The sequence below is a fragment of the Gossypium hirsutum genome, chromosome A12 (assembly GCF_007990345.1).
Source record: "Gossypium hirsutum isolate 1008001.06 chromosome A12, Gossypium_hirsutum_v2.1, whole genome shotgun sequence".
In the NCBI taxonomy this organism is placed as follows: domain Eukaryota; kingdom Viridiplantae; phylum Streptophyta; class Magnoliopsida; order Malvales; family Malvaceae; genus Gossypium; species Gossypium hirsutum.
Window position 1 is genome coordinate 4,194,291 of NC_053435.1, and position 17,210 is coordinate 4,211,500.

At 32.8% G+C, this 17,210-nt stretch overlaps 1 protein-coding gene and 1 long non-coding RNA gene across 2 annotated transcripts; both read left to right on the top strand.

The window, feature by feature from the left end:
* Positions 1-2,636: 2,636 nt before the first annotated feature.
* LOC121211287 (secreted RxLR effector protein 161-like) lies at positions 2,637-3,266 on the top strand. The gene has a single exon (XM_041083931.1). The coding sequence runs from the start codon at positions 2,637-2,639 to the stop codon at positions 3,264-3,266; it is 630 nt and encodes a 209-aa protein (XP_040939865.1).
* Positions 3,267-6,124: 2,858 nt separating this feature from the next.
* On the top strand, positions 6,125-9,509 carry LOC121210827 (uncharacterized). The gene is made up of 3 exons (XR_005906040.1): positions 6,125-6,215; positions 6,688-6,771; positions 9,190-9,509. It is a non-coding gene; the product is annotated as an uncharacterized lncRNA (long non-coding RNA).
* The last annotated feature ends 7,701 nt before the right edge of the window (positions 9,510-17,210 follow it).

The window sequence follows — 17,210 nt, forward strand, 5'->3', positions numbered from 1 at the left end:
TTAATAAATCCAACACAACCAACCCAACCCACTAACTTAACATATCACCCAACCCACTAATTAACCCAAACTAAATTTAACCCATCAAACCTTACATAAACCAACCCATTAACTAAAATATTTCTTTTTTTTAATACTAAACCCCCCCTCCCCAAACAAACAAGTCTCCAGCAGCAAACAAAGAAAGAAAGAAGAGATCTAAGCTTCAAGCCGCCGAACCCCTCTTTCTCCTTCCAACGTGTGCGCCACCAACAACCATCGTATGCGCCGTGTGAAATCAAGCTACGGGTAGTTGAGGTTGGTTTTTTGAGGTGGCTGATAATCGTTTGGCTCGGGTATTTAGAGTGGGTTTCGGTTTGGGAGCTTGGTTGTGGTGTTAATGGTAGTTAATCCTTGGTTGCTTGATTGCTTGCCGGATATTGGAGTTTTTTCTTAGATTGCTGAATGTTCCTCTTTTTTCTTTTTTTTTTGCTGGATTTTTTTTGCTCTTCACCCATATTAAATGGGGGGAATCGTCCTCCTTTTTTTTAGCCAAAAAACCTCTTCTATGGTGTAGTTTGTTTTTTGAAACAAAGAAAAATTCTTTTTTTCATAGAAAAATTCCCCCTTACATGATTTTTGAATGGCTTTTTATAGCCATCTTTTACATGATTTTTTATTATTTCTTTTTCTATTTCTTTTGTCTGTCTTGCTTGTTTGCTTTGCTTTTGCAAGATGTGGCTTGGTAGAGCAGGTGATGGTGGCAGACAATGGATATCAAAAATGGGAGGAAAATGGGGCAAGTGGGAAAGTGGCTAGGTGGCTAAGGTTTCTTGATTTTTTTTTTTTGGGTTAGGGCTAGGGTTAACTTGAGCTTAAAAATCCACTTACATCCCACTGCTCTCCTTCCTATAGGCAGGGGCACAACATCCCATGTATGGTTAGCAAGCAATGCAACATACTCAGCATGAGCAGCTGCAGACCAGGCCAGATTTTGAAGAGCAGCTGTAATAGAAATAGGTTCCTCATCTCCCAGAACAGAAGTGAATAGTTTTAGCTTGAATATCCCACTTTTAGACCTTGTCTGCATAGGATGGGCATTAAGAAGAGGCATAGAATGTATAGGAGAGGGGGCTGAAGGCACTATAGCAGTTGATGTAGATGAGCTTTGTGCATCTGAGGAGTGAGTAGGAACCTCCACGGCTGAGGAGTGAGTAGGAACCTCCATGGCTGATAAAGACTGCCCATTATTATTGTCATGAGAAGACATTGGTGGAGGTATAGGCGAAGATACAACATGAACAGAAACAGGTTCAGCTTGCACCACTGGAAAATGCGACTGACAGCGAGCTAGCTTGTCAACTTGTGATGAGGATTGGATGGAAAACCCTCTTTTAAAAGGAAATAATGATTCATCAAAAGTAACATGCCTGGAGACAAAAACGCGACTACTGCTGTCGAGACATTTATAACCCTTCTGATTCATCCCAACACTAAGAAACACACATTGAGCAGACCGAAACTGCAACTTATGGTGATGATAGGACCTCAAGCATGGATAACATGCACAACCAAAAACTTTGAGATATGAGTAGGACGGTCTGACTTGATACAATACCTCATAAGGACTCCGTTTTTGTAAAACAGGCGTTGGTAGTCTATTACTAAGATGAACACTATGGACAAAGGCATAGTACCAGAAGTCCAAGGGCAAGCCAGCTTGAGCAATAATGGTCAACCCCATATCCACAACTTGCCTATGCTTCCTTTCAGCCACCCCATTCTTCTCAGAAGTGTGAGGACAAGTGACTCGATGCTGAATCCCAAGACAAGCAAGCTCTTTGGAAAGTGATCGATACTCCCCACCCCAGTCAGATTGAAGACTCTTGATGGTACGACCAAACTAAACATACACCATTTGTTTAAACTAAAAAAACATTGCAAGACCTCAGCCTTGGACTTAAGAAAATAAATCCATGTATAGCGACTGTGCATATCAACAAAGGTAACATAGTAAAGAAATCCATTCGATTTTACATGGGAAGGACCCCAAACATCAGATGCTACTAATTCAAATGGTGTAGAATACACAGTTTTAGATGAGCTGAAAGGAAGCTTATGCGCTTTGCCTATTTGGCAAGCTGAACAAGCAGAAGAAACAATGTTGTTATTGAAAGAAATGTTACAGTTACGTAAAGCAACACCAAGAACACTAGAACACGGGTGTCTAAGCCTCTTGTGCCATAACTCTGTGGGGGAAGAATACTGTGCAGTACATAAGTGTGGGTTAATTTAGATGGGTTTTGGTTTTTTTTTCTTGTTGTAAATAGGTTTAATTTGTGGTAGGCCAAAATTGGCCTGCAACAAAAGATTTTTTGTTAGCTACTGATTTTGTTGCTTCTAAGGCTGACAACTCCCTTTTTATCCAACGATCAGGGTCACATCTATTGTTTGTGTTGGTGTATGTCGACGATATTATAGTCACTGGGAATAACTCTGAAATCATTGATGGGTTCGTTCGAAGACTTGATGCCTAGTTCTCGTTGAAGGATCTTGGTCGACTAAATTATTTTCTTGGTATAGAGGTTCAGTATACGTCCACTGGGATTTCCTTTAACCAACAAAAGTACAATTGTGATCTTTTGCGAAAAGCTTCTATGGAAAAGTCGAATGCTGCTCCAACACCTATGGTCACAACAGTTCAGCTGTCAGCTCATGCAGGTACTCCTGTTGCTGATGCTCATCTCTACAGAAGCTTAGTAGGGGCGTTGCAGTATGTAGTCATTACGCGACCAGACATAGCCTATGCTGTGAACAAAGTTTGTCAATTTATACATCAACCACTGGATATACACTTTAAGGCTGTAAAAAGGATACTGCGCTACTTGCATGGTACGCTGGATTATGGTCTTACCTTTACAAAGACTTCAAAACTCATGCTCGAAGGGTTCTTCGATGCTAGTTGGGGGTCTGATGTCGATGATCGGAGATCCACATCAGGCTACTATGTGTTTCTTGGCGGTAATCCGGTGTGTTGGAGCTCGAAGAAACAGCAGGTGGTCTCTCGCTCGTCTGCAGAAGCTAAATATAGGAGTCTCGCTCATATTGTTACTGAGATGGTCTGGATTCAGTCCTTGCTAGCTGAGCTAAGTGTTACTCCCCGGGGCAAGGCTCTTGTATGGTGTGATAGTTCAGCCGTTGTAACTATTGCAGGGAATTTAGTTCTACACTCAAAGTTTAAACACGTTGAGTTGGATCTTTTTTTTGTAAGGGAGAAAGTCGCATAAGGACTATTTCAGATTGGACATGTTCCAAGGTAAGAACAGGTTGCAGATATATTAACCAAACCCTTATCAGCCAGTCAACACAACAAGTTTACAAGTCAGCTTCGAGTTTTAGTCAGTTAAACTGGAAATGTGGAGAGGAGTTTGACAAGCTCGGGGCATGATAGAGTTAAGAGTTAGCTGTTAGTTAGTCAGTCTGTTAGCAACTACAGTTAATCTGTTAAGATTAGTTAAACACTTAAAGTCTCTCTTGTATTAAATACGTGAGTTCATTCATTAATGGATATGAGTGTATGGCCTTTACATGCATTGTTTAGTCTGGTTGTTAGCACATTCTTACTTAAGCTTTTAAAGCTCTTTGTACAGCCCAAATTTTGCCCGGGCTAAAAAACCCAACATCTAAAAACCTAATAGCCCAAAACCCAACAACCTCCAAAGCCCAATCACCTAAACCCTAATGGCCCATTTATAAAATAAAAAAAATAAGTAAAAATCCAAATATCTTCACTCTAACCACCCCACTAAACCACTCCATTAAACCACTCCAACCACCCTACTAAACCACCCCAACCACCCCACTAAACCACTCTACTAAACTATCATAATCACTCCACTTGCCTACAAAAAAATTAGTTGTAAAATTTGGCTATAAAAGCCATTCAAGACTATGTTAGAAAGGGGTTTTTTTTTTGGAATGGCTAGTTTTTGGAGATTAATCAAAAGATCAAAACAAAAGAGGTTTCTTTTGTCTATTCTCATCTTAAGTTCTTTGTTTGTTTATTGTTTTCCTTTCAATTTTATTTTGTTTTTTTTATACGAAAGTAAAAATAAAAGTAAGAAGCTTACCCATATTTTCATTACCGAAAAAATTTTTTTGAGGTCCGGCCGCCGTGTACGGTGGCACCGACGGCGGCCCGTGGAGGTCCATGACCGGAGCAAAGCCGGACCAATGGCCGGATTTAGAAGGGAGGGAGAGAGTGTTATTTTTAATATTGTTATTATTTTCTATTATTATTATTATTACTAATACCACTATTATCATCATTATTACTATTATATTATAATACCTTTTCATTATCATTACTATTATGTTTTTACTACTATTATTATTATATTTTCTTTTTTTTATTTACTTATATGTTATTATTTTTTATATTAACTAATTTAATAAATATATATTTTTTAGCATATTTATTTTATTTACATATCATTACTTTTTTTATTATTATTTCATCATCTATTCTACTTATAGTTTTTTAAATAATTTCAAACATTTAGCTTATTCATTATTTCCCTTTCTTATTATTTGTTCGACTCATTTATCTTACCTTCGTATTTATCGTTACTATTCATATTTGTGTTTATGTTTATCTTGTTATAGTTATTGATTTTTATTTGTTATGCGTTCTTTATTATCTCGTTCCATTACGAATTTAGGTTTTATCTAACCCAATAATAATTCTTTCATAAAAATAAATATTCCGTATTTGATAATTCGAGACAATCATGTCCTAACTTACTGGGTTTCGACTTTTCTCATTTAATCTAAATACAGAATACTCTTTTAAATCGCAGTACGAGTTTTGAATAATACTTATTTTCGGAAGTACGAGGTGTTGTGCCCTAACTTACTGGGTATAACACTTCGTTACCTCGAAGTAAGAATTTGTTTTAAAATAAAAGCAGTATTCGGATTAGGAAATTCTAGAAAACGTGCCCTAACTTACTGGGTTTCGACTTTTCTGGTTTATCCTAAATAACCGAACAACCTTTTAAAAAAAATTTAGAATATATGAATTTTAAATAAAGGCAAGCTCATTCTTAAAGTTTGAGATGTCGTGTCTTAACTTACTGGGCGTGACATTTTATTACTTCGAGATGAGAGAGTCTTTAACGTTTGTTTTAATCTATTCGGTCATTTTCAAATTAGCGTTTTTACGAAGAGGGATCGTATTTCAATGTCTTTCAAGCTTTCAATTTTTGACACTAAGATATTAATTAAACAACTAGGTACCAATTTTTGGGTGCTACGAGGGTGCTAATCCTTCCTCGTGCATAACCGACTCCCGAACCTATGTTCTTGATTTACGTGGACCAAAATCGTTGTTTAAATAAATCAAACCATTTATTAAAAACAACCACTTTTACAAGGTGATCCAATCACACCTAAAAAGATTGGTGGCGACTTCCGTTTTCGTTTTTCTCCAAGTCGATACCCGTTTTTTTTAAAATGGTTACGACACTCTTCATCCTATTTTGCTAAGTCTCTCCATTTTTTGTATATTAGCCATCAACCCTGCTTCTTCTTCTCGTCTCTTCTTTTTCGATTGAGGGCTCTTAATTAAAGGATCTTGAACTTCTTCGAGCTCATCCCTGTCTAGAACTATCATGGCTTCTTGAGTAGAGTTCATCGCTGCTAAGAATGAGTTATGACATTGTACTCTGAAATGTGACTTTATGATGCATGCAAATGAAAAGAAGACTAAGTTAGCTGTAACAGCTCGATTTTGGGCCTAGTCGGAACAGTAGTTTCGGGACCACTATTCCGAGGCCAGAGAAAATTATTTTAGTATTATTTTGTGTTATAATATAATTTTATAAGTGCATGTAAATTTTGGTAAGTTAATTTTAGCGATTTCTAGTCCAATTTCGAAAAAGGACTAAATCGCGTAAAAGGTAAAAGTTGTGTGTTAATGCCTAAATGTGTTAATAGACTAGAGAACTAAAATTGGAGGCATTTAAAGGGCAATTAGACCCTTTTTAAGTGTGTGGCTGGCCAAGGGGAGACCAATTGGTCAAAAGGCCAAAATTTGTGGCTTGTTTTAATTGACTAATTAGTAATAAAATAAAGAAAAGAAAATATCATCTTTTCTTCATCTTCTCTCCACCGAAAATGGCAGCAAAGAAAGGGTTTAGAAGCTAGAAACTTTCAGTAAAGAAACTCCCTTTATAGTAAGTGATTTTAATGTATTTGCTTGATGATTTTTACATTTTTGGAACCCCTAAAGCATGAGCTTTCATAAGAGGGGATTATTTTGCAAAATGATGAAGAGTCTAGGGTTTTACCATGAGATTAAATGTGTTGTTTGCTGTGTTTTTATGGAAGATTATGAGTCCTAGTTGTCTAATAAACAACTTTTGTGAAAGAAATTGCATGAAAATACCTTAAAAAGGGCTAGATTGCTAAGTTGTAAAATGAGTTGTAAATGTGTGAAATAGTTGAAATTATGAGTTGCTATACTTATTAAAATGGTTCATCTAGACTCAAGGAGTAAAGAAATGTGATAAAAATTAATTTACGAGCATTGTGGAAAAAGTGCAAATATGCAAAATTTTAGGGGTCAAAATGAAAATTTGTAAAAATATGATTTTTAGACCCATATGAATATTGTGACTGATTGGTAGGCTAAATGTGATGTTATAGATGATGAAAATTGATATTTGGACCTAGAATGGAAAGAAATCGATTTATGGACGAGTATGTCCTTTTCACCTTTGTGGTATCGAGGTAAGTTCGTATGCAAACAATACCATGCTATACATGTATTTAAATGTTATCGTTACATGAATTGTACAGATATTAATGTGTATGTGATTAATAGAAATATGATAAGACAAAGCTTTAATAGGCGAGGAAAAATCCTGTTTGAACCTTAGGACTAAATTAGGATACGAGTGACATGTCACTAGGAATTATGAGTCCAGATGACTAGCTCGAGAGTGAGCATTGAAATGTCATGAGATATGAGGTAGCTTTAGCTACAATTAAGGCACTTATGTTCAAAGGCTTTTCCGAGTATCCAATTAGCATTCCTAGTGTTCAACGGGTAATCCGAGGAAAGAGATGATAATGGTCCCAAATGAGGTAAGTCATTGGTAAGTTTGCGGTAAATAAATGCAATATTCTATTATTTTATGTCATGACTTTCTGAAATTATATTTCGTAAGACCATGTAAGACCATGCTAAGGCATACCATTTGGGTTCAAGGATACCATGTAAGACCATGCTAAGGCATGGCAATTGGTAAGGTTTCTAAGGCAAGGAAATCATGTAAGACCATGTCAAGACATGGCATTGATAAGTTACTATAAGGCAAAGGTCCCATGTAAGACCGTGCCAAGGCATGGCATTGGTGAGTTCATAAGGCAAGGATACCATGTAATGTCAAGACATGGCAATGGTAAGTTTCAAAAGGATACCACGTAAGACCATGACAAGTCATGGCAATGGTAAGGTACCCATGTATCCTTAGTATTCCAAGTGGTTCAACGGGAAAATTTAAAGAGAATATCAAGGTAAGGTAAGTAAAATGTATTAATAAATATGTATTCTTACCATGATGGATAAAATGATGTATTAATTTTATGAACAATGACCATGAATGAGTAACTTAGCCTTGACAGATTTGAGTTACTGCAGTAGTGTAACTTTAAAAATACACTAAAAATAGTATAAAATGAGTTAGAGGCAGAATAAAATATGAGATTAAAGCTTAATGAGTCTATTTTCACATGAAAGAAATAGAGGAAGAAAAAGAATTCTATATTGTGTGATATTTAAATTCTTATGAAACAGGGTTTGAATGAATTTGAGATCCCCTGTTCTGATTTTATAAATTCACCGTAAATTTTACAAAAATTATTAAGATTCATACCTTACATGCTAAGGCATGTAAGACCATGCTAAGGCATGGCAATTGGTAAGGTTTCTAAGGCAAGGAAATCATGTAAGACCATGTCAAGACATGGCATTGATAAGTTACTATAAGGCAAAGGTCCCATGTAAGACCGTGCCAAGGCATGGCATTGGTGAGTTCATAAGGCAAGGATACCATGTAATGTCAAGACATGGCAATGGTAAGTTTCAAAAGGATACCACGTAAGACCATGACAAGTCATGGCAATGGTAAGGTACCCATGTATCCTTAGTATTCCAAGTGGTTCAACGGGAAAATTTAAAGAGAATATCAAGGTAAGGTAAGTAAAATGTATTAATAAATATGTATTCTTACCATGATGGATAAAATGATGTATTAATTTTATGAACAATGACCATGAATGAGTAACTTAGCCTTGACAGATTTGAGTTACTGCAGTAGTGTAACTTTAAAAATACACTAAAAATAGTATAAAATGAGTTAGAGGCAGAATAAAATATGAGATTAAAGCTTAATGAGTCTATTTTCACATGAAAGAAATAGAGGAAGAAAAAGAATTCTATATTGTGTGATATTTAAATTCTTATGAAACAGGGTTTGAATGAATTTGAGATCCCCTGGTCTGATTTTATAAATTCACCGTAAATTTTACAAAAATTATTAAGATTCATACCTTACATGCATGGATTCCTTATTGAGTCTATTTTTAAGGGAAACAAACGGCATGGTCATTGGAATTCTGTACAGGGAGAAATTCTGTTCGTAGTGCACAGGGGTCAGAGTAGTCATACCCTGAAATAGGGGAAACTTTAACTAATAAACTGTACTAAATGGCTTGACCAAAAATTCTAGAAAAAAATTAGTAAGTAGATATATGAGTCTAGTTTCAAGAGAAATAGACGATAACATTATTCGAATCCTGTACTATGAGATAATTGAACTTTAGTGCAGAAGGGTTGAAACTGTCAGACAGTGAATCAGGAGCAAACTTGAGGAATAAACTGTACTAATTGACTAAGTCAAAAATTCTGGAAATTTTATGAAAGAAAGATAAATGAGTCTAGTTTCATTGAAAATTAACAGAACTTAATTCGGAGTTTCGTAGCTCCAGATATAAATAATTTACTGACCGTTTCTCAGAAAGACAGCTTGTAGTGAACTTGAGAATATGTTGTAAACATTGATAAAACAAGTTAATGAGTTGCTTATTGTTTTCATATGAACTTACTAAGCGAAAGCTTACCCCCTTCTTTCCCATGTTCTCTAGGGTTTCCAAGTTTGTTCGGGTTGGAGTTCGTCGGAGATATTATCAGACTGTCAAGCTAACGCTATTGGTGTAGTGATTTCAAGTACTTTGAGTCTATGGCATGTATAGGAGTTTAAATATTAGAGCATGTGATATGGCTTTAACCATATGTGTTGGTCTATTTTGATTATGGGGTTGTAAATCCATTTTAATTATGCATGCATGTGCTATGGTATTACGTGATGAGTTTATAATGATTATAGCATGAATGTGGTAAAGATGTGAGAAAAATCTATGATATCTATTGCATGTGAAATTACCATGGTCATGTCATGTTAGGAATGTTTAAGTGCCTAATTTTTCCATGTTGTATGCTATTGTATAAGTATGTGTGCATGTGTTGTGAGGGTGACAAAATGGCTTGGAAAATAGCCTTGTATTTGTCCAGGTTTTTGGACATGGGTTCAGGACACGGGCGTGTCCCTAGCACACGGGCGTGTTCCTAGCACACGGGCGTGTGCTCTATACCTACACGGGCGTATGAAGCCTTGATGCAAGAGATTTTCTAAGTTTTTCATGAGTTCTCGGTTGGGTCCCGAACCACTCCGGATGTATGTTTTGGGCCTCGTAAGCCCGTATATGGGACAGATTGTATGTGAAAAGAAAAGTTTTTAATTATTTGAGATTTCATGGCCCTGTTTAGTATAAAAGTGTTAGTAAAAGTCAAGTAGCACCTCGAACCCCGTCCCGGCGTCGGATGCGGGCGAGGGGTGTTACATTAGCACCATGATTAATAAGCAAGAATAAAATAAGGAAAATACAATAATAATGTAAAAAAGAACAATTAGAGCCAAGGCGATTTTTTTCGGTTACTACATTAGTTAAACGATTTAGTCAATTAAGACACAAGACAATTTGGGTATATTCTTATGTTGGTTTTTTTTACGTAAGCCTTATAATGGGCTTTTTGAAAGTTGTTATTCTAAAATTGAAAGCTAAAATTAAAATAGTTGTATTTATGAAGAGTTTGAATATGACGAAGAGATTGTGTTCAACTTAGGTTTATAGTGAATTTTTTTTTTAATCTCAAATAAGTTGCTTTTGGCTATTTTCATGGAGGTTTTTTTTCCTATTTAACTTGGGATTTCATTAACAAATATTTTTCAATATATATAGCCTACAAAAAGTCAAGTTAATCTCAATTTATTTGAGCTTATCATTGCTATCCATGAAGTCTATAAATAGGTTGTTATGTCACACATTTAAAAGAAGCCTTTTGGAGTGCTTTTGGCTGGTTATATGTGATGTAAGTGAGGTTTTTGAAGTGAATGATTTTGTAACACCCTAAAAATTTCTATAGTAAGATATTATCCTTAATATAGTAAAATAAGGAAATAAAGTGACAAGAAGAGGAAAAATTGAGTTATGTCACTGGGAAGTATATTATGACATATTGATTCAAGAAAGGACTAAATTGTAAAAGTGAGAAAATTTTTGTGGCCCAAGAGTAAATACTCAAAATTTGAGGGATTAAAGGTAAATATGAAAAGTTGAAGGACTAATTAGTGCAAATATTTGAAGGGTGGAATGATCTAGAAACCAAGGAAAATTGATGAATTAGGACCAAATTGAATAGGTGAAGAATTATGAGGGACTAAATTGTAATTTTACCAAATTAAGTGATGACTCAAGAATGGAATTTTAAAAGATCACTAAGGGTAAAATGGTTAATTGGAAGAGAGAGAAATCTAGAGATAATGATGATGTTGGAGATATTTTAGATAAATTAAATAAATAAATATTAGTTTATTAATATTTTAAATTGATTTTTAAATGATATTTTATTATTTTATTATTATTTTATTTAATATATATAAGAAAAGAAAGATGAAGAATCATCATCTTTTCTTTCCTATGCAAACCAACGTGGAAGAATAAAAGAAGTTTTCTTTCTTTACAATTTATTCCTTCCACCAAAAATTTATTATTTTCACTTAAAAATTGAAAGAATTTTCATAGCCATCAAAAGAGAAGGATAGCAAGGAGATGATGGGGAGCAAGAATATCAAGTTGGATTCAGGAAATAGAAGCTGGAGGAGAAAAATCAAGTTAAAGATTGAAGTCAATAAGAAAAGGTAAGAACATCAAGATTTCAATATATTTTTATGTTTAATATTATTGAAAAACTATGGAATTGATGTTGATTTAGAGTTTTCTTATATATGGTCTTATGTTCTTGTCATGTAGTGAAGAGAAAATAAGAGAAAGTAATGAAAAATAGTGTAGAGTAGAGGTGTGCATGGGTTGGGCTACCCGGCCCAGCCAGAAGGCCCGTCCGAAAAATAGGAGGGTTCAGGTAAAAATATAGGCCCAAAATATGGGTTTGGGTAAAAAAATAAGGCCCGTTTAGAAAATGGGCTGGGCTCGAGTAAAACTTTTTTGGCCCGGGCCAGGCCCGGCTCGGCCCGAATTATAGACTAAATATATATTTTTTATTTTTAATCATATTTATATTTTTTTAATTTTAATATAATCAATTTTTATTATGTGTATTGTTTCAAGAATTGTTTTAATATATTTTTTATTTGTTTCTTGTTTTAATATTTGTTTTAAATGTATTTAATGATTTAATATATTTTAAAATTTTTTATTTAATGAAATAAGTTAAAAAATTTTAATATGGGCCGGGCTGGGCTCAGGCTTAACAATTTTAGTTCGGGTTGGGCTTGAACAAAATTTTAGGCCCATATTTCGGGCTGGGCCGGGCTCAGGCCTAGAAAATGGGCCTAAAATTTTTAGTGGGCCCGGCCTGGCCCATGCACACCTCTAGTGTAGAGAAAGAAAATAAGGGTGTTATAAACATGGTAAATAATACCTTGCACTAAAACAATTTTGGACAGCAGCAATAGTCTAAATTTGAAAAATCACCAAAAATTTTGGGAATTGAATTAGAGGTTAAATAAATATAAAATTAAAGCTTATTGAGTCTAGTTTCTTATAAAAGAAACGATGTAAGAAATGAAATTGTAAATTGTGAGATATAGTAAATTTTGTGAGATAAGGTCAGAATGATTTCGGGTTCCTCTGTTCTGACTTTGGAAAATCATAAAAAATTGGAGAAAAATAATTATAGGCTTAAATTTATATGATTAGAATTATGAATGAGTCTATTTTCAAGATAAATAAATGGGAACATCATTTGAATTATGTACTATGAGATAATTAATTTTTAGTTAAGAAGGGTCCGAATTGTCAGACAGCAGAATAATGGTGACTTTAAAGAATAAACTGTACTTATGGGCTAAACCAAAAATTCTGAAAATTTTATGGTAGGAAGATACATAAGTCTAGTTTCATGGAAAATTATCAGATCTTAATTTTGAGTTCTTTAGCTCAAGATATAAATAATTTAGTGACTATGATGCAAATGGACAGTTTTAAATATACATATAAGTAAATAGTGAAATTATTGATATTGTTATTTGTAGCATGTTATATAAATTAAGGATGTATAACGGAGAGGAGGAGGAGGAAAATATGTATGAATACTCATCTAGCATGGCTAATTTGCATGTTTTAGGCTCAGGGACTAAATTGAATAAAAGTAAAACTTTATTGGTAATTTTGTAAAAATGTTAGAAATGACCAATTTACATGAAATGGGTTATTTTATTATTTAAAATTATAAAATTGAATGAAATTATTAATTTAGCTCAAGATCGGGGAAAAATATGTTTTAAGGATTAAATTGAAAATTGTTGAAATTATGGAAAATTCTGATATTTTATAGAATTCATGGGTTGTTATCAATTTTTTTGAGAATAACAGCTGGAAATAAGGATTAAATTGCAAGAATTTTATTTTTTTTAGCCTAAGGATGAAATCATCATTAATTAAAAAGTTTAGGGGTAAAATAGTAATTTTATTTAGATCGTCAATTGAATGTATTAGAACATGAAATAAATGAAAACGACGATCAAATTTCTTTATAAAGATCCGGATGACTCGAATACGAGACTTGAACGTGGAAAAGAAAAGATATCAGATTAATGAAATTATAAACATGAACAAGTAACGAGGTAAGTTAGTGTAACTTGAATTGTATTTTTAAATGCATGAAATATCGATATAATGGATTACCTGATTTATGTTTATGAAGAAATGGCAAGAGAATGATATTTATCATGACATGTAAATAGGTGATTATCTTTTATACGTTGATACAAGGAAATTAATTAAATTGAGACGAGTAATAAATTCAAGTATAACATATCGAGAAAAATAAGTACGTTAAGGGACAATATGTTTGATTTTAATTGGTTCCAAATATGAACGTTAGATGAAATGAAATATCTGATAAATAAATCAGTAACTTCGGTAATGCTTTGTAACTCTATTCCGATGACGGATTTGGGTTAGGGGCGTTACAGATTTTTAGCAACTAGGGTCGATGTTGGGATTGCAATTACTGTTTTGTGTAAGGGTATATTAGGCTTAAATCAATAGGTGATCTCGATTGTTGAAAGAGAATCATTTATTAAACGAGACTCTGTGGAGTAGGATTATTTCTTAGCTGCGTTAACAAACAATGTGTGTAAATCTTTCCTTATTTTCTCTATTTTTCGTTCCTGTTTCATTGGTTGATCAAACTTGTATCTGAATACATGTTTGAGCAATCATGTTCAACTTATAGCCAACTCATGTATTTTTCCAATATATATATTTATGCATATTATAGGGTTTATTTCTACAAAGGTTTAGGCATGATTCTATCCTATAATTGGGTATCTAAAATGGTCAATGCATGGTTGAAGGTTGATTCTGATACACAAGGTGATGTGATTCCGGTCATATCATATTACGATGCAATTCGGAAATGTTTAAATTGCCCAAATTGGAATGGCCCAAGTGCAAAATGAAGCTTATCAATCAAATAGGGCTGAGCCCAATGTCTATGATGGTTAATTGGGTTCAAGTGTGGAGCAATTTAGTGGTGGGTTTGATTAATTATGGGACAATTTAAAAGACTTTAATTAAGTTTTAATTTAGTTTATGTTTGCATCTTTAATTAATGTCTTGCATTATTTATCTGCACCTTTAAATTGTGACTTGCATTATGTGTTCTGCATTTAATTAGGCCATGCATTAGCTCGGGATTCTTGAAACTAGGTTCGTATCTATCTTTTTTTTAATCATAAAAAAGTTTCAAAAAAATAAAAAAAAAAAGAGAAAATTTTGAAAAAAGAAAAAGGAAAAGAATTCGAAAAAAGATTCTAATTTGTTTTTTCGAAAAAAAGAAAGTTCGAGTGAAAAAAATTCAGTTTCTATTCCTTTCATCAAGTTTCATTCATTCTTTTATGAACATTCTAATGTGTATTCTTGTTGCAAGCACCCATGAATAGCCAAAGCCAATTTCCAAGCCACTAATTTTGAAGTGTTTGAAAGAGTTCTCTTAGTTCTATTGAGAGCCTATGAGAGAAAATTGCGAGTGGAAAAAGGCACGAGTGCGGTAAGAGCATCTGAGAGGTAAAAGCCAAGATTTTGGAGTGAAACATGAGCAGAATGAATAATTCTTTTTTATCAAACTTTTACGAGTTTGTGGTATTCACCCAATTGTCTTATCACTTCGTTTCCCATCAAGGAGTGTGGCGACTTGGCTTACCAAGGTTCGAGTATTCTGTCAAGTTTAAGTGGGTCATAGTTTTAATATAGCTACAGTTCCTTAAAATATTCAAGTGCTTCGAGTCAAGATTTTCCACCAATTGAACCTATTCAAGATGGTCCTTCCATTCGAACTATTTTCCGAACTATCCAAGTTGGGGAATTCGTATGACAAGGGAACCTAAATAAGTTTTACATTACCCACAGAGGATAAGTTCCCTTTTCCCCACCCATTACAAGCTCCAAATGGAAGGGTTCAATTTTGGGTGGTCTAATTTTCCATGGAATATGTAATGGCTACGGTCACACAAATGCCATGGTACTCTCTTTCCATGGGTGTTCTTCAAACATATGTAGTATTACAGTGTTATAGAATTCAGGGATTTGCTCCTCCTAAAAAGGACACATCTAGGTGTAGGATCATTTTATGTATAATGTAATCAAGAGCTGAAAAAACTTTTGAATTGATAAGTCATATTATTTTTTTCCATGATGTTACTTAATTGATATCTAAATAATTAAACTTTAGAATTATTAGTTAACATTTAAATAATTAATGCAAAGAAGTATACATGATGATAGCCAATTGTTTTCCCCTTCTACTAATAAAAATCAATTGAGTGCTTAAAAAAGTACATCTTATTGAGTCTCTAATGACAAAAAAAAATAAATCAATTATGCTCTTCTGAAAACCGTTAGTTGACCAGCTTGACCATTAACGATACTGACATTATTGATAACAACCATCAAAAGATGATATGTGGCAAGCCATGTTGAAGGATGTTTATGTGACATGCCATGTCAACAATTTTTTTTACAAAATATAAAATTAATTAATAAAAATTACATATGGAATAAGCTTAAACAATTAGTTATCCAGATTTATTTGAATCTTAATAACCATTTATTCAGATTCATTCTAGATGCGTTCAAAATTATAGAAAATTAGAAATCATAAAAAATATCAATAATTATTTAAAAATTCTAAGAAATTAAAATATGAAAAGAATTAAATAATAATAATAATTTATAAAAAAATTATAAACTTAATAAAATGCACATCTAAAATGAGCCTAAACTAATGATTGTTAAAGTTTAGTTCAACCTAAACATATGATTATTTAAACTCATTTTGGAGTGCAAAACTATAAAAATTTTAAAAATTTTAAAATATATTAATAATTCTAAATATATATATATATATAAAGAATAAGAACTATAAACTCTTTTTTCTATTAATATAGTAAAAATTAAATTATATTTTTATGTGAATACTATCAACTTCCACATTTGAAATCCAAACTATTTAAAAATATTTTTATATTTTTAATTTTTTTCATATTTGAATCTTTATGTCAATCGTTTCTTTAATTTTTGTTTCATACTTTAATTTTTTAAAATTTTTAAATAATTATTAATATTTTTGTATATATTTTTTTTATTTTTAATAGTTTTGCACTTTTTTGGAATGGATAAATGTGTATCCAGATTCAAATATTATTTAATATTTTTTTATATTTTCTATTTTTTTTTATAGTTTTACACCTATTTAGAATGAAATGAACAAATGTGTATCTAGATTTAAATGTTATTTAATATTTTTAGATGTTTTCTTTTCTTTTTTCTTTTTTTTATAGTTTTGTACTTATTTAGAACGAAATGGACAACCATTTATCTAGATTCATCCTAGATGTAATTATTTCTCCACCATCTTTTGCCTTCTTCTTCACTTTCCGGTGAGCAACTGCCACTAAAGAATTCAATATTCTTTGATTTCCGGCAGCAGTTCACAGTAGCCGGCAAAAAAAACCTTTTTTAAAAAAAAATATTTTCCTTCTTTTCTTTTAAATGGATATCCTAATATCCACCCATCACGGTGTATTTTTCAAAATTTTAATTAAATAGAAATTAAACTTAAAAAATAGCCTCAAAATTAATTGAAATTCAGTCTAAATTTAATTGTGAAATTCAATTCAATCCCAAAACTTGTAAAATCAGTTTGATTCAGTCCTTGTTTAAAAATCTAGAAGTTTAATTTTAGTTTTAAAGCTAATTTTACTTAAAATAAAAATCAATTTTAGCTCTTGCCGAACGATTCTAGGGTCTAATTAATTCACAATCGTAAGTATGGACAAAATTAAATGTGAACTTAATTATGGAAGTACGTGTTTGACTCAATCTGAAGGAAATTATAAACTAATATATATATATATAATCCACAGCTCACCTAACGTGGATACATAGAGGACCCATGAAATTTTATTTAAGATGTCAGAATCTTTATTGAGTACTAATTTGTGGTTGCAGCAACCGATCATTAATATCCACAAGCTAAATAAGTTATTTTTATAATTTTATGGGGTCGATTGAGTTTTACTTCG